General features: G+C 43.9%; 1 protein-coding gene across 2 annotated transcripts in view; it reads right to left on the bottom strand.

The window, feature by feature from the left end:
- The window catches only part of HEPHL1 (hephaestin like 1), a 70,485-nt gene extending 61,514 nt beyond the window's left edge, over window positions 1-8,971 (bottom strand). For both annotated transcript variants that reach the window (XM_010988902.3, XM_010988903.3), the window contains exon 1: window positions 8,802-8,971. In XM_010988902.3, coding sequence (XP_010987204.1) covers window positions 8,802-8,971 — 170 coding nt within the window. The remainder of the gene's footprint in view (window positions 1-8,801) is intronic.
- Between the last annotated feature and the right edge of the window lie 12,772 nt (window positions 8,972-21,743).

Raw genomic sequence — 21,743 nt, 5'->3', positions numbered from 1 at the left:
TGGGTGACTTCAAGGAGCCATCCACAGGAAGTGGCTCCTGGTTCAGCTCGAGTGCACTCATCAGAATGCCTTGCTGGTGGCTTGTGTATTGTTTCGTGTAGCCACAGGATGGCCCACTGTGAGCAACTGAGTAATCACTACCCCTCAGATTCATCCCCAACCTACATTCTAACACTTTGACTCAAGCTGAGGAGATGTCTATTTCCTGCTGGGAAGGAATGCCACGGGCCTGGGAAGTTTCACATTGTCAACTGCTTTGAAGACCAAATGTTCACTTTGCCAAGACCAGGGGCAATACTGTGAAGGGAGACACCTTCCAAATGCAGGCAAGATGAACCATGGTCAGAACAGACCTGCCTGTGGGAATCATCTCACCAGGGCAGAGGTGGACTGTAGGTTAGGTCCTGAGCAGTTTGAAGCTCACAGGGCTGTGCCCCTCACCATCTGCACCGTCCCCCACAACCTGGATCATTTAGTGGGATTTTCCCATTCATTCAACCATCAAGCTGTTGCTGAATCTCTACTGGATATGGGACATTAAACTAGAAACTGGGGTCAAGATATATGAATCTCAGTCCCTGTATTCCAGAGATTTCCCAGCTGATTGGGAAGACAGAACATACGCACTGGTGAATAAACAGCAACACCCAGTTTTCTATATGAAGGGGCACATACACTGTATAGAGCCTGTATGTCTGAATGCACATTGGGGGCATATGGGTTGAAGATGAACTGCAAAGTAATATCAGCAGAAGGTGTGGTCAGAGCACACATGTGAGATCATACAGTCACAATAAGGACCAGAGGTGTTGTCTGAGCTTGAGATGGGATGTGGTTCACCAAGGAGAAAATAGGACTAGACTGGGACAAGAGCCACTGGGCAAAAGGAAAGGTGAAGATGGTGATTACACACTGCACACCCTTCTTAATTAGAATAATCATTTTTAAAGCCATCCCATCCAGTGATGGGCTCCTTTACACACTGCTCTGTGCTCCCCTGGTATCACCTAAGTCTTGAGTTCTCCCTTCTCCCACTTCATTTCCACAGAAGCTCCCCAGAACACACACAGGCATGTTAAAAACAAATCCACACGGTCAAGGGAAAAGAGAATGGGCTTGTATATCCAGAGGGAACTCTAATTCAAAAAGACACATGCACTCCAATGCTCACAGCAGCACTACTTATAATAGCCAAGAAGTGGAGCAACCTGCGTGTCCATCAACAACGAGTGGATAGAGAAGTTGTGAGATATATATATAGATAGATATATAAATGGGTGTTGAATTTTATCAAATGCTTTTTCTGCATCTATTGAGATGATCATGTGGTTTTTGTCCTTTCTCTTGTTGATGTGATGTATTACATTGATTGATTTGCGTATGTTGAACCACCCTTGTGTCCCTGGGATGAACCCCACCTGGACATGATGCATAATCTTTTTTATGTGTTGTTGGATTCTGTTTGCTAATATTTTGGCAAGGATTTTTGCATCTATGTTCATCAGTGATATTGGCCTATATAGATAGATACATAATGGAATATTACTCAGTCATTAAAAAGAATAAAATAATGTCATCTGCAGCAACATGGATGGACCTGGAGATTGTCATTCTAAGTAAAGTAAGCCACAAAGAGAAAGAAAACTATCATGTGATATCGCTCATATGTGGAATCTTAAAAAAAATGACTCAAATTAACTTATTTACAAAATAGAAACAGACTCACAGACATAGAAAACAAACTGATGGTTACCAGAGGGCAAAGTGGGTGGGAAGGGATAAATTGGGAGTTCAAGACTTGCAGGTACTACTATATATAAAATAGATATACAACAAGTTTCTTCTGTAGAGCACAGGGAACTATATTCAGTATCTTGTAGTAACCTAATGAAAAAGAACAAGAAAAGAAATACATGGATGCATGTGTATAACTGAAGCATTCTGCCGTACACCAGAAATTGACACAACATGGCAAACTAACTATACTTCAGTTTAAAAAAATGGAAATAAAAGAGATGAGCTTGAATCCCAGCACCCCAATTTGACCCTGTGAGATCTTGGGGAAGCGACTTAACTTCTCTGAACCCCAGTCTCCTCAGCTGTCAACCACTGACCATGGCGCAGCCACTGTGAGGGGTAGAAGAGATGTGGAGCCTTACGCACGGCTTCTGGGAGAGTGAGCATTCAATCAGTGGGGGTCATGGGAGTTGATGGTTGTTTCTGGCAAAGCTCTAATTAGAAATAAGGAAAACCTGACATTTGAGGTCTCTTTCCCACAGAGCTCCTGCTTTTCAGAGAACCCCTCGAGACAGGAGAGCTACCATGATGACGGACATTTCTGGAGTGCTAACCCAGTTCCAGGCATCATGTCTGAGCACTTACAGATCTCCTGTCATGTGAGCCTCCTGACACCCACTGTGGCTGATGACGGCTCCCAGAGGTAAGTCCACATCCTAATCCCCTTATTTGGAGAAAGGGTTTTTGCAGATGTAATTAAGGATTTTGTGATAAGATGATCCCAGATTATTCAGGTGAGTCCTAAATGCCACCAAAAGCACTCTTCTAAGAGGGAAATTAGACATGCACAGAGGAGAAGGTGATATGAAGACAGAGGCAGAGACTGGAGTGAGGCCACCACAAGCCAAGGGCTGCCAGCAGCCCCCAGAAGTGGAGACAGACAATGAGTGGATTCTCCCCTAGAGCCTGCAGAGGGAGTGTGGCCCTGCCAACACCTTCATTTCAGACTTCTGACCTCCAGGACTGGAAGAGAATACATTTCTGTTGTTTTAAGCCTCCCAGTTTGTGGTCATTTCTTATGGCCACCACAGGAAACTAATACACCTCAGAAGCAAGTACTGTCATTATCCCGATTTTACCAATGAGAAAATTGAGGCTAAGAAAGATTCAATCACTTGCCTAGTCAGTGGAACAAGAATTCGAAGCTTCTCAGCTGATCCCAGAGCAACCCCTGAGCACATTCACCAGCAGTCCAAGCTGCCGTGGCATCTCTGTTAGACCACTTGGACTACTGAGGAAACCTTCCCTGAGCCTCCTGGTCCTCCTGACCAGGGCAGGAGATCTGTCACCCTCCTGCACTGAAAGCTTTAATGACAATTAAAGCCTGGAACATACAAAGGACTTGATGACAGTAAGCTATTATGTTGTCTGTGAGTTCTCTCAAAGCCCACTAACCAGGCCTTGGGGACCCACTATCTGGAGGTAAAAAGGGAAAAGGAAGACTAAGAAGGTGTTCATGAAGGTTGGGAAAAGGGGAGAATTAGGTAGGGGAGGGTGGTAGGGACTGCCAGCTGCCTTACAGTATTCATGCTCCCCTTTTTTTTTTTCTTAGTAACAGAATCAAATCCTGCTTTTGTTCAGGCCAAAAAGCACATAACTAAAAAACTGTATTTCTAAGCCCCCTTTGTGGATTTGAGTATTCAATGAGACGTAAATAGAATTAGTTGGGTGGGGTTTCCATGAGAACCCTTTATAGGACTGATGAAGTAGGAATTATGCCCTTTCTAACTTTCCCCTTCCTCTCTTCCCTCCTGGATCAGAGATGTGAGGGCTGGAGTTCTAGCAGCCACTTTGTGACCATAAAGTTCCCCGAGGAGGAAGTCACATGCTAAGGATGGTAGGTCATAAACATAGAAAGCCTCTGAAACTCTATCATGCCAGCTGTCCCACCAGCCTTAGACTGGCCACCTCTGGATTTCTTTCATAAGAGTATACAAAACCCTAAATTGTTTAAGCCACTCGATTCTTGTCTCTCCTGGCAGCCCAAAGCAATCACTAACTGATACAGGGAATAACAGCAACCCCAAGAGATTGTCAAGGCATCATGCCCAACATAGGATTTTTTTCCTGTTGATAAGATAGAAGTTGAGATTTGAAAGTCATCATCTCTCTAAGATCAAGCTGTAATGAGGTGGTATCCTTCTCTTTATTTCAAAGCTTACAAAAGCCTTTCACTTCCCCCACCTGCTTCCCTTCAGTTGGCTCTTCTTTCAGATAAACATACAGGGCTGTCCTTAACTGCTCACAGGGGGTGCTCAAAACCCTTTGCCACCCACTGGGTTGCCATAGTGATGTGACTGGGTAAACTCCCTCAGTGGACCCTAACATAGGGTTTGAGCAGTGGTCAATTTCACTCATGTCCAAGTGTAGTTCTGCCTGAGAGTTCATATCCATGAAAACCCCTGCCTTTCACTGAGAAGAAAAAGGCTTCATGTGTGTTGCTGGCTAAAGGAGGTCTGGGTGAGAACTGTAGCTTTAAATAAAGTGACCCACTCTGGTTCCATTAAACATCAGGCTTTACCACCGAAGCACAGTCACACCTTAATTAAGTGCTTTATGAGCTAGACTGGCATGAGTGAATCAAATGCTGACACCATCCCCAAGCAAATCAAAGGAGCCCTGTGTCCCCATTAAGTCCAAGGGGAAAAGGAGGAATATATTCATCAGGAGAAAATGTTTCTAAATACAATATAACTCCTAAATCCAATACTTCCTAGGTAACATTAGTGCTTCCAGTCTTTATATATATAGATAGATAGATTTTCTTTTCTTTTCTTTTCTTTTTTTGGCCAGGGGAGATAATTAGGTTTATTTATTCACTCATTCATTTATTTATTTATTACATTTTGAAATTATTTTATGTTTATTGTCATATTCCATGATGTTATGTTGTTTGTTATGTTGTTTATTTTTTTTAATATGAGGTCTTTGCCACAACTCTAGACTCCTTTTTAAAATTATTTTTTGGTTTGAGTTTTTTGTTTTGTTTTGTCTTTTGAGTTTGTTTTTTTTTTTTTTTTTTTTTTTTGGAAGGGGGAGATAATTAGGTTTACCTACTTTTTTAATGGCGGTACTGGGGATTGAACCTACGACCTGTGTGTGCTAAGCGCACACTCTACCACTGAGCTATAACTTCCTCCTTAATTGTATTTTTGAACCCTGTTATCAAGCAAAGGTAACAGGTCAGAAAGTTAAATTGCACCATCTGACTGCTACAGCATCTGGGTGAAATGATTTCAATTTCTTTCCTAACTCCTTCTCGTGAATCAGGATTTATTAGGCTCTTGGCACTGCCTAATTTTGGTTTCCAAGCTTTTTTCCATCACTGAAATTTTGGCACTCACCTTCCTTTTCCCCTAATTTTTGCCGATTCTGCTCATTCAGAGATACAGCAACCAGAACAACTAAATTGACAGAGCGCTTAGTTCTTACTTTAATGATTCCAGGTGACCAGCCCTGCTCCGTCGTCCGTGGGTTATTGTCACTGACAGAGCTCTGTGCAGGGAGGGGGGTTATTATGAGTATGCTGGGCCTGCCCCTCCACCACCATGGCCCTCATCCTCCAGCTGCAGAGGTGACTGATGTACCTCAAACTGCCAGAGAGCAAAGCAGAGAGAAGGGAACGCTGTGTCCAAGGCCAGATAAGGACACCAAGCGCCAGGAGGGATTGGGAAGGAAACTGATCAGAATAAGCCAGGGCTGTGGGGAAAAACTTTGCAGGTGAAGCGAAGAATTGGAGATAGTTGTTCAAGAACAGGGGAAAAAACTGGATGGGTAAAGAAAAATACAGAATACTTCAAAAATTGTCACATATCTCCTCTCTCAGTCCTTCTCCATGTCTGATTCCTAGGCTGAACACTTGCAAATCGTCTCTCTCCTTTCTTTCACCATTGTAAAAATCTTTCTAAGAACTGGTAAGTCAGGTAGGATGTTTTTTCTTCAGTTTCGAAAATTATTTCTGATGCCTTGGAATGATACTTCTCAGGTGATGTTAGGGATTATATTTCAACTCCCTTTTCTTCCCCCACAAATTAAGGAAATTAGGGAGATTATGTGACCTGTTTCAAGGTTACATAGCGAGCTGGGGGCAAAGCAAGGAATAGAAGTCAGGTCTCCTGATTGCCATTTCAGGCTCTTTCTGCTCATGGTGGGATACGAGGCACCCAGCGGTCATGGACTTCTAAGTATCAGGAAATTGTCTGGGTCTGAATGTCCTAAAGGCAGAGTGTCCTCAGAAATGCTGTCCACTCATCCTGCAGAAGCTGAGTGAGAGGCAGTCACATCACCCAAGATGCCCCCTTGCTGCTGGGGAGCTGACACAACACAGCATACACAGTGAACTCCATATATGTCCCATAACTGTGGCATCGCTGCATGTGTCACCTGTGGCTCCCAGGACACCTGCGAATTGTGGCACCTGAGACCTGTGTCCTGTGGTCTTCGAACAAGAGTCAGCAGCCAGCCACACCCACGCCTCCTTGGGAACTCGCCCTAAGCCGCCCGCCACACCAGCAGCACTTCCTGCCGTGATTGCTGATAAAAGCCAACACGCATCGCATCCTCACGGAGGCTCCCCTTTCGAGAGTCAGGAGTCGGCCCTGCATAAACGCTGCCCCTTTACACACTGGAGGGAAACACGTGGGGACCTTGGCACTCCCGGAATGCCCTCGAATGTGCCAGTTCCTCCTGAGGGGCAGGAGTCCTCTCACAGGGAGCCACTCTAATCTGACGCCAAATTCTGTTTTAGTCATGCCCATTTTCTTTCTTTTTCTCCTTTTCTTTCTCACCGTAACTCTTTTCATATATTTTATTGTACTTTCTTCGAAGCACCATCTTCTAGCTGAATCATCAGCAGAGAGCCCCTGACCTCTTCCCACACCCAGCCTTGCGGGAAGTGGCGTTCTAGTATTTCAGTAATTTAAAGTACTTTGGGTTTTTGAATGAACCCAGGTAACCAGTTTGGTTACTGGCATCAGTGATTGTTTTCAGTGTCTCTCTGGAAAGAGTGACAAGTGAGACTAAACCAGCCTTTGGTACAGAATTGGGTCTTTCTAGAAAGTTCTTATTACTGGAATCCTGGCTTCCCTCAAAGCTGAGTTCCATTCAGTGGGAAAGGATCACCTTTGCCAACAAACAGGTTGCGTGGTGAAAAAATAATTGGCTCTGAAGCCAAAGCAAAGTGAGTCTGGTGCTGCTTTTTACTCTGTGAGCTCTGGCCAATTTCTTCACCTCAGAGCTTCAGTTCCTTGTTTGTGCGGTGGGTCTAATAAAACCTGAGAGCAGCGATGGTCTCTGGCGGAGTCCCTGGGTCAGAATAAGTGCTACCAAACAGCTATGCTGACAGGAGTATTTTAGGAGAAAGAACTCTGTGTTTATGGAAAGGCAATCCAGTATCACACTGAGTTTACAGACTATGTCCATGACACTCAGCGTACACGTCTTGAATAGTCTCGCGTCCAGTAGCTGCTCACGATGATCGTTTTCCATTGAGCTCTTTTTGAGGCCAGCAGAGCTCTATGTTTAGGGAAGGCTACCGGTCGTTAGGGGAGACTTTCAACCCCATATCTGTTTGTCACAACAGAGACCACCACCACCAATGGTCAGCAGATGGGAGACTGAAAGAAGCCAAGAGCTTTCTCTGGAAATAGCCCCTTGCACATTCAATTTCCTGGTACGGTGCTTAAGGAAAACTCTTTCTTGGTAGCCTGACTGGTATGAGCATCATCCTTTTTGAATAAACAAAACATGACTATGCCCCTTTCGCGTTGTTCAGAAACCTGGAAGCCACGTGTCCAAGCCAACTGGATCTTTGATCTTTCCCCAGAGGGCGACCTGGCTCTTAAAGACTTGTTGGCAGACTCCATGAATCTTAGCAACTAATCTCATCTCTAGAGAGTGGAACTCGGATGTTGAATGCACAGGGCTCTGCCTATCAGGAAAGGAACAAGCATCTGAATATATGACTGTTTTACCAAAACACCTCAAAAGATGTTCTAAGAACTACAACGTTGAAAATCTGCACGACTGTTTCTGGAGCCAGAGGGTGACTTAAATCTCTTATGTGTTCCAGGTTCCAGGGAACAGATAAGAGACTGAAGACACAACATCTTGAGAGGAAGAGGGGGAGCAAGAGCTATTTCCTGCAAAAATACAAGATCAGGGGCATAGAAGATTCCAGCACCATCTCATCCAGCTATACCATGGGCTCTGTGGTAAACACTGCCCTCAGATTGAATGAGTTAGGGCCAGAACACACCTTTTACCAGCGAAGAAGCCACTTCTAAGTGGACTCGAGGAAACTCTCTAAGTACCAGCCAAATCCACAACAATTGCCCCTCTCTGTTAAACATTGCAAAACAAAACAAAATGTAGCAACCTATAGCATATGTATCTCAAATTATGATGTTTCATTCCAAAAATAAAAACAAAGAAAACACTGTGTATGTCAACTGTAAAGAATTCCTTTTTTCTTTCAGTAAAACCAGTTATATGGCTTCATTTTTATTTTTTTAATGGAAGTATAGTTAATTTACAATGTTGTGTTAGTTTCTGGTGTACAGCATAGTGATTCAGTTATACATATATATTCTTTTTTCATATTCTTTTTCATTATAAGATATTGAATATATTTCCCTGTGCTATAAAGAATTCTTGGAAATTACCAAATTTTTCTCTCAAAGGTTCACTGTTTTTTTTTTGAACAAAGCGAACCTCGAACCCCTGAAAGTTGTTAGTGATGCCTAGTGAAAATTGGCCATTATTCAAAACACCTGGTTGTGTACATGGCTCCTCACAGACAAGGCTGTGAATAGATGGAGCGAAGAATATCTCTTCCAAATTTCACACCTGCCCATGCTGGGGCTCTCAGAGCAAACACCAAACCCTTCCCGCTGGTTTAGGTCAACTCACCACCACGATAGCCACCCAAGGAACACCACCTTCCCCAAGCAGGGTCAAAAAGGGGCCAAAGCTGCGGAGTCCACGGGAACTCCAATTTCACTCACTTGTCTTCTGCGAAACTTCTGCCAGTAATAACATTCTTCCCTTGGGGTACATAGTTCCAGTATTCTTCCACAATCCCGATGTGGTATGTTCTGGTAACTGCACCAACCAGCCCAGACAGACCCAGGAAGGTGAAGAGGAGGATGCAGTCAGCTTGCTGCTTCCGAGGCATTTGTGGATTAACGCAGGCCAGCAGCCTGAGCAGGAGGCAACCCTGCCTGTCCCTCCCCCTCACTCAGAGCTAGTTACAAATACGAAATGGACAAGGCCCAGCTCCTCCTCCTTGGGTTGTTTGGGGGTTGGGACAGAGGCTGACAACTTGTATAAGCAGAGCCAGCTCTATATGGTAGTTGCTCTGATGACAAAACTTTTGCCAGCCATCCAAGAAATGTGTAACTGGCTTATTTATTTACTGCCCAAACCAAACAGGCTTGTATCTGTAAGTTTTGGTGCTCTGCTCTGACATTAGTCATTCATCTTTGCCACAAATGGCAGGGCTATACATTGGACTGAAGAGTTCCCCCCTCCTCCTCCCCGCCTCCATCTCCTCTTTTTTTCTCTATACCCATTAAAGGAACATAGTAAAATCAGAAAACTGGGCTGGTCTGAGTGGAACATCAGGAAATAATCCCAAGCACTAAAGAAGACTTCATCTCTGTCAAGAAGGCAGAGGGGGTGATGTAATCACCGTCCACCATCTCCAGTTTGTTTTATGAGGCTACATGAAACAATCAGCTCACATCATAAAGTTTATAACAACATTGTAAACCTCACTAATTCTCCATTTGTTCATGCACTGTCTCCCCCAGATTCTCTCAAATTCCACCAGTAAAAAGTGAGGCAGGCAATGGTCTAGTTCAGCTAAAAATTTAGAGGACCCCCAACAGTGAGCTGCCTTTCTCAAAATGAATGAAAATGAAAAGGGAGGCACATCCTTCAGGCACATGAAGACAAAACTCAGTAGCAGGTCTTAGGGTCAAAAAGGTGAAGGGAGTGCCCTTTCTTCTGTGTGCTCTAAGCTGTGACCTAGAATCTCAGTGTTAAAAGAGACCTCATCCAACTCTAGAAGAGAGCCAATCTGATCTCCACGCAGAGTCGTTCTTGACGCAGCAGCCGTGGAATGAAAGAGACAGCCTCTTGGCTGGGCTTGGAGGTTGGCAGACCTGTGTTTGAATTAGTCCCACCAGTTACCAACTTAGTGGCACTGAAGAGTAACTTGACTTCTCTAAGCCCTGGGTTCGCAAAACAGACGGGGAGGGATTGCTAAGAAAATTTAAATGACATAGGAGCAAATCCAGATGGGCATGGGCTTCATAACTTTTTAGATACAACACCGAAGACACGATCCACGAAAGAAACAATTGAGAAACTGGACTTTAGAAGTAAATTTTTGCTCTGTGAAAGACACTGTCAAAGAATGAGAAGAGAAGTCACAGAATGGGGGAAACTACTTGCAAAAGACACATCTGATAGAGAACTGTTATCCAAAATAGACAAATAACTCTAAAAACTCAACAATAAGAAAACAAACAACCTGATTAAAAAATGGGGAAAGACCTCAACAGGTACCTCCTCAAAGAAGATACAGGATGGAAAATAAACGTGTGACAAGATGCTCCACACCGTAGGTCATCAGGGAAACGCAAATTAAAACAACAGTGAGATACTACTACACACCTATCAGAATGGCCAATATCTGAGACACTGACAACTCCAAACACTGGTGAGGATGTGGAGCAGCAGGAATACTCACTGTTGGTCAGAATGCAAAATGGTACAGCCATGCTAGAAGATAGGTCAGCAGTTTCTTACAAAACTAAATGTACAGTACACATTTAGAATCTTACAATTTTTTTTGGTCAACCATACCTCAATAAAACCAACAGAAAAAAGGACTCAAACTAACACTACCATATGATACAGCAATCATGCTCTTTGGTATTTACGGAAAGGACTTGAAGACTCACATCCACACAAAAACCTGCATTCAGATGTTTATAGCAGCCTTATTCATAATTTTCAAAACCTGGAAGCAACCAAAATGTTTTTCAGTAGATCGATGATTAAATACACTATGGTACAACTAGACAATGGAATATTACTCAGCACTAAAAGGAAATTAGCAATTGAGCAATGAAAAGACATGGAAGAATCTTAAATGCATATTACTAAGTGAAAGAAGCCAATCTGAAATCTACATATTGTATAATTCCAACTAGATGACAAGTGGGCAGAGACAAAACTACAGAGATTGTAGAAAGATCACGGGCTAGCAGAGATTTGCAGGGATGCAAGGATGACTAGGCAGAGCACAGAGGATTTTTAGGGCAGAGAAATTATTCTGTATGATACTACAATACATAGTAGATACACATGTCATTATACATTTGTCCAAACCCATGGAATGCAGAACCCCAAGAGTGAATTCTAAGGTGAACTATGGACTTTGAGTGATAATGATGTGTCACTGTAGGTCCATCAAGTGTGGAGATGTGGATATTGGGGACAGCTAAGCATGTGTAGAGGCAGGGGTTTGTGGGGAAACTCTGTACCTTCTGCCCAGTGTTGCTATGAACCTAAAACTTCTCTCAGAAAGTAAAGTCTATTTTACTTATCATATGGCCCAGTAATCCCACTCCTGGGCATATATCCAGAAGGAACCCTACTTCAAAAAGACACCTGCACCCCAATATTCATAGCAGTACTATTTACAATAGCCAAGACATGGAAACAGCCTAAATGTCCATCAATAGATGACTGGATAAAGAAGAGGTGGTATATTTATACAATGGAATACTACTCAGCCATAAAAACCGACAATATAACACCATTTGCAGCAACATGAGTGTCCCTGGAGAATGTCATTCTAAGTGAAGTAAGCCAGAAAGAGAAAGAAAAATACCATATGAGATCGCTCATATGTGGAATTAAAAAAAAAAAAAGAACATAAATACAGAACAGAAATAGACTCATAGACATAGAATACAAACTTGTGGTTGCCAAGGGGGTGGGAGCTGGGGAGGGACAGACTGGGATTTCAAAATTTGTAGATACTGACAGGCATATATAGAACAGATAAACAAGATTATACAGTATAGCACAGGAAACATATATAAGATCTTGTGGTAGCTCACAGCGAAAGAAAAGTGACAATGAATATATGTATGTTCATGTATAACTGAAAACTTGTGCTCTACACTGGAAATTGCACAACATTGTAAAATGACTATAACTCAATAAAAAATAAATTTAAAAAATTAAAAAAAAAAAGAAGCAGGGCTTTCGGAGCTCTTGGAATTTGGAGATGTCCCAGAACAAATAGCCGTTTATTTATAGCCCAGAGATGCAGACTATTTTGGGTCAAACAGGCTTGATGTGGTATCAAAAAAACTTCATTAAAATATATTTCATACAATTCTTTTACACAGGAGAAACAGAGGTATACATGGCACAGACCAGAAATACACACGAGTTAACTTTTCAACCCAGGATACTGAATATATATAATGAAAACCCTGAGGAAGGCATCACCTAACTTCCGATTCAAAATGAGACCCACATTGGGGGGGGCAGGGGGTGAGGGCGTAGCTCAGTGGTAGAGTGTGTACTTAGTGTGTGCAAGGTACTGGGTTCAATCCCCAGTACCTCCACTTTTTTTTTTTTTAATTGAAAAGAAACAAGATGAGGCCCACAGAAGAGACCCAGGGAATGAGAGAGGTGCCGAAGGCTACTAAAAGCAATGAAACAGAGTTCTGGAAAGCTCTCTGAGATTCTTCCTTACTTTAGGAGAATAAAGAAACATCTGAATGACATAAGAGCTGAGGAACAGAAAAGAAAGGTGGTGAGTGACTGCAGGGTTCCCATGACACTCATTCCTGAAAACCCAGCACCAAATACAAGATATTACGGACAATGTCGAGAATGCGATCAGCAAATCTGTGAGTTAACAGACACTTTAAACTCCACTGGACACTGTTCAGACAAAGCAGAGAAACCCAACATTTCTAAAGCACTTCCTATGTAAAATGGACCGTCCAGACATTTACTCCTTGATTTCCTCAATAATACCCACCAGGTTTCAGACATGGCAAATCTGATGTCATGCATCAGGAGAGGAAAAGACAGTTTTGGATCAAATCATACTTCTCTGCAACACAGTATGGGATATTCGAAACGTTTAGTGGGAAAAACCAACTTAGCTGAGGCTAATAGCCTTAGCCTTATTATTTTAAATAATAAATAAGGGGGTAGGGTATAGGTCAGTGGTACAGTGCATGCTTAGCATGCACGAAGCCCTAGGTTCAATCCCTAGTACCGCTATTAAAAAATAATAAATAAATAAATAAATAAATAAATAAATAAATAAATAAATAAATAAACCAACCTAATTATCTCCCCTCAAAACTAAATAAATAAATATGAGTGATGAAATCGGCTGTCCCATTGTTTAGACTTTTTGCATGTTTTAAGAGAAACATTAAATATTCCTTAAGAGATTTTCGATAACCCAAACTCTGACCAAAAACTCTCACCAGTCCAGCCCTCTCACTGCCCTGGTACCATGGATCATAGACTTTCAACCTCATTGGGACTCTCGGTTTCTTGTTGGGACCTCATTATTCCTCACTGGGAGCCGGAGAGCTTCCTAGCTGCTCTCGCTGGGGCCAGAGTGACCTTCCTGAATGCAGATGGGACCAGGTCTCTCTGCTGCCTGAGATTTTTCAGTAGCTTCCCATGGCCTTCAGTATAAGGGCTAACGGCCTTGACTTGACTTTTGAGACCGATCCTGATCTGGCTTCTAGGGACTGAAGCCCTCTCCTCCACATTTAGTCCAGGCTCTGATCAACATCACCAGCATCAGCAGCAGCATCGTGGCAACCTGGCAACCAGTGTGCCCATCACCTGTGCTCTCATCATCACTTGACGCGTGCCTTCTGCCATAGCACTGAACACACTCACACAGCACAGTAATCATCTGTTTATTTGTCTGCCTCCCACACAAACACTCAACACAGGCTTCTTACAGGCAGGGACAGCCTGGTTCATCCCTGTGTTCCCAGTGTCTGATGTTAAATGGTGAACAAACGCATGTGCAAATGAATGAATGAAAGAATGAATGATTAGATGTTTACTACTATGTACGTAGTGGTTTCTATTGCTAAGCCCTTTACATGCATTATCTCATTTAAATATAACAGCATCCCTATCAGGTGTGCACCATTTTATCCCTGTTTTACAGATGAGGAAACTGATGCTCAGAGAGGCTCCGGAAGTTTCTCAGTGCCCCAGACTGGTAAGCAGTAGAGTTCTGTGAGACTCCAAAGCCAGCATTTCTACCGGGACCACCCAGACCCAGGGGAACAGGGGTGCCAGAGAGGATGGTTGCCTGCTTCATATTACTAAGTGGGACGGACTCCCTGTACAGAATAGGAGCCAGGACTGTTCAAGGACCTGTCCATTGGAGGAGGATCCCCAAATGTCCCTGCAGCCCAGCCACACACCCCTGACAGCCAGGGAAAGCCCTGATTATTACAGAGCACCCAGACACACCATTCTGCTTCATTTCTCCCTTTTATATCCCAATCCTCCACCCACCCCATCCCTCACCTGCACTAAATTCTTTCTCATCCTCCTAGGCTCTTCCTCTGGGAAGCCTTCCTTGGTTCCTGCCACGCCCACCACAGCTTCCCCCCCTCCCCAATGTGTCCCTCCCCTACACTGCCTCTGGATTTTGCACACATGCTTATCCTTGTTTGCTTATACATCAGTCTCCCTTACTAGACTCTGAACTTGAGAACAGTGTCTAACCAGCCTCAGCACCTCCCTCCCACTACGCTGGAGGTCCCAAGGCTTTACTAAAGGAGCCTGTGGCTCAGGGCCCATTCCAGACTTCACTTGCCACCCCTGGGCCTCCTGTCTCCAAGCTCTTGCTCTTCCAAGACTCTCACCTGCCCATCCTTTTTGGACCATCCACCCACCTGGGTTGGGATTTTGGCCTCCCCTCTCCTCCCTTCCTCCTTTCCCGCATCCTACCTTCCGCCTCTGCTCCAAGCTCTGAGGTCTGAGAGTCAGTCCTGCCTCACCCCCATACGCAGGTCTGTGCTCAGCCACTTCAGATGTGGATTGGGAGATCTGAAAGGCATCCAGTTAATCTGTGTTCTCAGTGGTAAGCACAGAACCAGTGGTTAGCAGTAGGCACTGAGGGAAAATGAGATTAACAACTGTAGCATTTACAATACGTCAGGCAAGGCACAGGCTGTTTTACAGACACCATCTCTTACTCCTTGCCACCTTAATACTCTATAAGGTAGACGTTTCTGTTCTTGGATTGCAGGTGGGAGAACTAAGGTTTGGGGAGATTAATAACTTGCCCAGGGTCACACAGTGAGAAAATAGCAGAGCCAGGATTCAAACCCAGGTCTGTCTGATACAGAAGACTACACTCCAGACCTCCACACTCAACCGATATTAGTAGGGATGGGACTAAATGAAAGCCAAGGCCAGGTCAGGAGATCATTTCAAAGAAGGAAACATTAGCAGCATGTAAGAACTTTCTTCAGACAGAAACATGATGTAAGATTTTAAAAGGAACAGAAAGAAGAATGCACGTGGACAAACACTCCACCAAACGGAAGTACAGTGATGAAATCACTCATTCAACTCTGAAAATATTTGCAGGGGATCTACCTTGTTAACTGTCCTAGTCAACTCGGAATGAGACAGACATGGTCCCTGCCCTCAAAAAGTTTATGTTCTAGTGAGGAAAACAGATGGTAAACAATAAATAAGTTTTAAAATATTAATTTAAAATATTCACTATCCATTGACAGATGACTGCATGAAAAAGATGTGGGAATACTACTCAGCCATAAAAAAGAATGAAATAATGCCTTTTGCAGCAACATGGATGGACCTAGAGATTATCATACTAAGTGAAGTAAGTCAGACAGAGAAAGACAAATATCCTATGATATCACTTATATGTGGAATCTAAAAAAGTTGATACAAATGAACTTATTTATAAAACAGAAAGAGACTCACAGACATAGAAAACAAGCTTACAGTTACCAAAGGGGGAAGGGAGGGGATGGATAAATTAGGAGTTTGGGATTAGCAAATGCAAACTACTCTATGTAAAATAGATAAACAAGGTCCTACTGTACAGCACAGGGAACTATATTCAATATCTTGTAATAATCTATAATGAAAAAGAATATATATAACTGAATCACTATGCTGTACACCAGAAACTAACACAACATTGTTAATCAACTAAACCTCAGTTTAAAAAATTTAAATAAAATAAAATGTTAACTAAATATCATGATGAATTTAGTGACATTCAAGTGAAATCCAGTGCAGGTGGGGAGGGGACACCTAGGAAATGTCTGAGATGTTTGGGGAGGTGGCCCGGCAGTTTGCTCTGAAGCACGCTGATATTTTATAGGGTGGAAAACAGCATATTGACGTCCCTCCCTAAAGCCATTATGAAAAAAAAAAAAAAAAAAAAAGCCCAAGGTCAGGGCTGAGGGACACTGCAGTTGAGTTCTGTGAGGAAAGTTAATGGGCCACATCCCTGCCCTACCCAGTGGGAGCTTCCACTTTCAGGCATCCATTGGCTCCCCTACCGGGGAGGTGTCTGATGACGCCTCACGGGCCACACGCCCGAGGCAAACCCTGGTGCCGGAGACTCAAGAGAGCCAGCCTTCAACCACAAATGTAGTAAAAAGGAGAGCAGAGGGATTGGGCTCCCCTTCATTCTCTCCTCAAGCTCCTCTGTCTCTCCCCCCTTCCACACAGATCAACACAGCTGGGGTGTGAGTCAAGCCCCTAGTGCCCCTCTGAGGTATGGATTTTCAGGGTTCAGGTAGGACTGCCCCTTGGGTGTGTGTGGCAGGGTAGGGAGGAGGACAATCGAAACAATCGGAGTCTTAGCCCCATTCTGGCAGCCAGCCTTACACAACCCCACAAAGCAAAGATGCCTGCCAACAGAAGCAATCCGCTCACCAGGCCACCCTCCTAGAACAGGAGCTGAACACAGGGCCCTGGGACAACCATGTGGGCATGAGGCCTAGAGCCCCCAGAGGCATCTGGTCAACCCCGTGCACAGGCTGGAGGACTGGAAAGTGCCTTAAAGGGGAGAAATGGGACCTGAGAGCAAGGCCCGTGGAGGTTCCTGTCTGGGCTCAAGGCACCCCGTCCAGATGGTACTGCTAGCCCAGAAGGTCCTAGACACCAGAAGGGAACCATCTTTGAGAAAGGCATTCTAGAATGAAGGACCTCCTAAGGACCAAGGCTCAAAGCAAGGCCCCATTACCCAGGTCTAAGGACAGCCTTGGGTTCAGCTCTCCTCCCAGCTCCAGTGTGAGAGTGTTTGTGTGCATGTGTGTGTGTGTGTGTTTGGAGGGGAGGGGAACAATCTGGCCACTGTGATCCAGACGTAGTTTTCCTACAGTATCTCTTTGGTGACACTTCCAGACTCTTTAGGGTCATACCCTGTTTCTCACTGAAAGAGAAAAACCAAAGCAAAGAACTGGAAAGTCCCCAGAGACCCACCCCCTGCCTCTTTCCATTTCTAAAGGGTCAGGCATTCACTCACTCCTCCACAGGACAGGGATTACCCTTCCCAATCTCTGTCACATATAACTATGCCTGGCTGTCCAAGCTCAAACCTCACAGCCAGCTGTGTTGTAACCTGAGTGCATGGCATGTTGTCATAACTTCTCCTAAATCCACCACTAAATGCTCTTAAGACTCTATATGGTCACAGCTCAGAAACAAAGAAGGTAACAGTCTGACAAATCTCTGGATGGTCAGGAAAAGTTAGATTCCATTGCAACAGAACTTTCAAGGATTCTTTTGCAGGACCTAGAATTTCTTGAGTGTATCCAATACTCTATTGAAATAGGTGGGCCTCCTGGAAGCTTGAGTTACAATGATCTTGGTGTAATAGCACTGATTTTGCTAGTGAAGAAATCTCCACGTCCCTTCATTACTAATGACCTGAGAAGAAGTCTTAGAGATTTAGGGAGCGTTCTCTTGTCTGAGGCCCCAGGATTTCAGAGTAATGTCCGTGTGAAGGCATTCAGCAAATCAGGACACTATATAGGATCGGCTGGTTGAAAGTTAATCTGGACTCTAGATGCCCCACTTGTCAAGAGATGGAAGACCCCACTCTCTTCTCCCCCACTTCTGTGGTTCTTCCAGTAATGGCTCAACAGGGCTGTCCTTAGTACCGCTCCAGTGACCTGGGCCCTCAGAATGCAGAGCAGGGCAGGGCACTCAGGAAGGGGTATATCAACTTCCCAGCCTGTTTTCTGGGAAGATACCAAGCTGCTCACCTCAGCACTTCTTACAAACCCTGCCCGAGGAGCAAAGCTCTTCAGAAGCCCTGTTATGTGGCATCAAAGATGGTGATTAACTGTAGCAAATTTCTGGGTATGGGTGGCGGTAGGAAGTGAATTCCTGTTAGAAAGGAAGAACCTGGCTCCAGGTGGGGCCTACCTTAGCTGAGACCTCCTTGAGACGTAGATTCCCAGGAGAAAGCCTTCTGACCATCAGACACCTGATGACTCTCTAGAGGAGGTCGTTATAGGTGGTGCTTCGGCTCCCAGGTTTGGGCACGTAGGCACAAGTGGTGTGGATCTGGAGCAATGCCCAAATTCCACAGTCAGAGCCTCCTGATTCGGGCTTCAGGCAAATCATGCAAAAATGCAAGTATCTCATGATGTTGGTCTCACTAGTTGAAGTTGTCTTTACTGAATGAGTTTTTTGGGGTCATTTCCCACGAATGGGTTTAGACTGGGAGGAGGAAGAGAGGGAGCATGAGGCACCTGGCCTTCCAGGAAGAGGTTCAATAAGGCTCCTCATGTCAGAAGTAACCACCTGGTTCAGAAGTCCCAACTCACAACCCACAGGCCAAATCCAGGCTGTGTTGTTGGTCTAGAGTGGCGTCAGATACAAAATCTGAGTTGTATGTCCATTAAGTAAGGTATGACTCTCCAGGTCATCACAGACACCACTACTCCTCACTGGCCCGCATCTATTTACTTCCATTCAGGACACCTGGCCCAAAGGTATGTGCATCTTTGATCTTTGAATTCTAGTCTAATTTTCCACTCAATGCAAAAGTCCCTTTGACAACATCATGCATTCATTGTTCATTCATTTTTCATATTTTCATTCAAAAAATATGTACTAAGTACCTACTATAGGTTGGCTTATAAACACATAGAATTTTAGAGCAGGAGGAGTCCTTGGAGATGTCCTAGTCTTACCACTTCACAGGTGATTTAACCGAGACCCAGGGAGCCGCATGGCATGTGTGACACCACCACGCTGCTCCGTAGATGTGTGTGTCTTGAGACTGCTAAAATCCAATTACACTACAGCCACACACTCCCCAGTGCATAGTTCAATGATTCTCAAAGTGTAGCCTGAGGGCCTCTGGGGTCCCCAAGACTCTTTCAGGGGATCTGTAAGGTCAAAACTATTCCACAATAATACAAAACTATTATTTGCTTTTGTCAGCCTCATTCTCTCATGAATATTGAAGTTTTCTGGAGGTACATGACATATGATTTTGCAACAAATTAAAGGCTGTAGTAAATATGAGAACATCAAGCCTGTCATTGAACAGGTTAACTATGCTACTGTTCTCACCAGATATTTTTTTGAAAATATATTTTTATTTTGAAAGATATGTTATTTATATCAACTTTTTCAATTTTAAATTTGTATTGAAGTATAGTCAGTTACAATGCTGTGTCAATTTCTGGTGTACAGCATTATATTAACATTTAATGGGTCTTCTGTTAACATTTATTATTATTCTTTTAAGATGAATCAATTAATCATTTTTGAATTTCTCACTTCCAATTTCTAATGTGGTACATATCAGCAGATATAACCAACATAAACTATAGCTTTCTGGGATCATCAATAATTTTTAAGAGTATAAATAGGTCCTGAGTTCAAAAGTTTGAGAAATGCTGATTTATTCTGATAAACCTAGCAAAGCTAAATTATATTACTTGAATTTTTCCAATAAACATATAGTCATATGTAAGTTGTAAATTAAAAAAAAAAAAAAAGGAAAAAAAGTAGGTGAGAACCTCTTTCTGCTTCTTAGAGAGGGAAAATGGGACCTTGCAAGTTATGCTGAGGCTCTGACTTGAGCCTTCAACCACCGAAGAGCGGGAGGAGTAAATCCAGGAGGAGTGGTTATCAAAGCACAAAATTAGGGCTGGTGTTATCCGGATTTACACCTCAACCCCCAAACCGGGGCCTCCGGCTTCAGTCTTAGCAACACCATCCCCAGGGGCCTGCGCTAGAAACCAGGACTCCTTTCTCACTCTCTCTTCTTGCTTTCTGCCACGCTCACCACTGCCATCTCCTTACACAGCTCTCGTGCCTTTCCGTTTCACTGCAACAGCCTTAGTTCGGGCAGTCTTTACCTTGTGCTTGCAGATGGCCCTCAGGTCTTCCCTGGACTCCCCCATTGTCCCCCATCATCGTGGCTCCTCTCTGCCCACGGAGTAATCATTCTATTACATGAATCTGATCACGATCCACCCTGCTCAACCTTCTTTGTGACATAAAGGGCCCTCAGTAATCAGGTTCCTGAGGATCCACCAGCCCCACCGCCACACACATGTCTTACAGCTTTATCCCCCACCGTGGGGAACTCTTTATATGTCTCCAACCCCATGATGCACAGTGGGGCCTCAGGGCCTTTCCACATGGGGTTTGGAGTCCTCCCAGTCTGGAACACACTTCCTTCCTTCTTGTCTACCTGACAAACTCCACACCTCAGGTCTTAGCTCAAGAACTCCCTTCTGGAGGAAACCTCAGCTCCTGGAAAGGCCCAGGACAAAGTCAGGCACAAAATTAGCACTCGTTAAAATAAACGAATGAATCCTTTGTTTGAAAAAACCACCCTATGGTGTCTGTTAAATGTTCCTGCCTTATTAAGTGTCCCATCTGAACTTAATTAAGGGTTAGTGGTCTTTGCTCGGGGCCCCAGCCTCACCATACACTCTGTAGGGTAGAGACTGTGTGATGGAATGAATGCTCATTGACCTCAGGACTTGACCTAGAAGTTGGTTTTCTCTTCATATATCTTTAATATGAACTGTTTTCTTGGTTTTTTGCTTATTTCTCCTTAAAATGGAATCACAGGAGGAGATCAAGATAATTTGTAGTTCCAATAAATTGGTTTCTGGTTAATTGGTCCTGTAACTTTCAGGTTAATAATATGATACTTACAAAGCATTTTTCTAGTATAAATAATGCTTGGATGTTATTTTTACCGCTGTCTCATTAAAAACAGTACTTCTTCATAACATTAATTCTGGTAGTATCTTTCTTAAAGTGTCAACATGAAATGGAATAGGTTGTCATGGAGACTTTGGCCTAATTAGAATAACCTGTGATCCCTATTTCTTATGAAGAGAGGAAACTTTCTAGAAAGAAGGTAATCTGTTGAAATACTCCATGCCAAGCACCTAAAAGTGGGCTTGTCACATGGCAGTGATGCTAGTTCTTCTCCCTTCTAACCTTAAAGTTGAATTCAACAAATCAAGTCTGGAGTTTTCAACACAGCACATAAGGCCCTACTGATCTGACCCCAGCCCACATCTGAAACCCGCTACTTGCCCTGTCAAACTGTAAACAGAAATATCCCTGCCAGTGGTCCCCAGATACACCAAGCCCCTCACCTCTGCTTTCACTCACTCACTTTGTCTTCTGGGAATGCCCTGGCCCCACCTAACCCCTCCTGTCCTGCCAGACTCGGAGCAGATGTCACCTTCGCTGGCAACACGCCTGGTCATCCCCAGCGCGGGTCAGCTGCTCCACCTCGAAGCTCTCACAGAACCTTTGGCTGACCTGTCAGAGCCGTATGACTTTGGGCCAGGACCTGACCCCTCTTACCTCAGTCTCCT

This window comes from Camelus dromedarius, chromosome 12, assembly GCF_036321535.1.
Source record: "Camelus dromedarius isolate mCamDro1 chromosome 12, mCamDro1.pat, whole genome shotgun sequence".
Lineage (NCBI taxonomy): Eukaryota > Metazoa > Chordata > Mammalia > Artiodactyla > Camelidae > Camelus > Camelus dromedarius.
The sequence above is the reverse complement of the archived record's forward strand: the minus strand, read 5'-3'. Positions and strand labels throughout refer to the sequence as shown.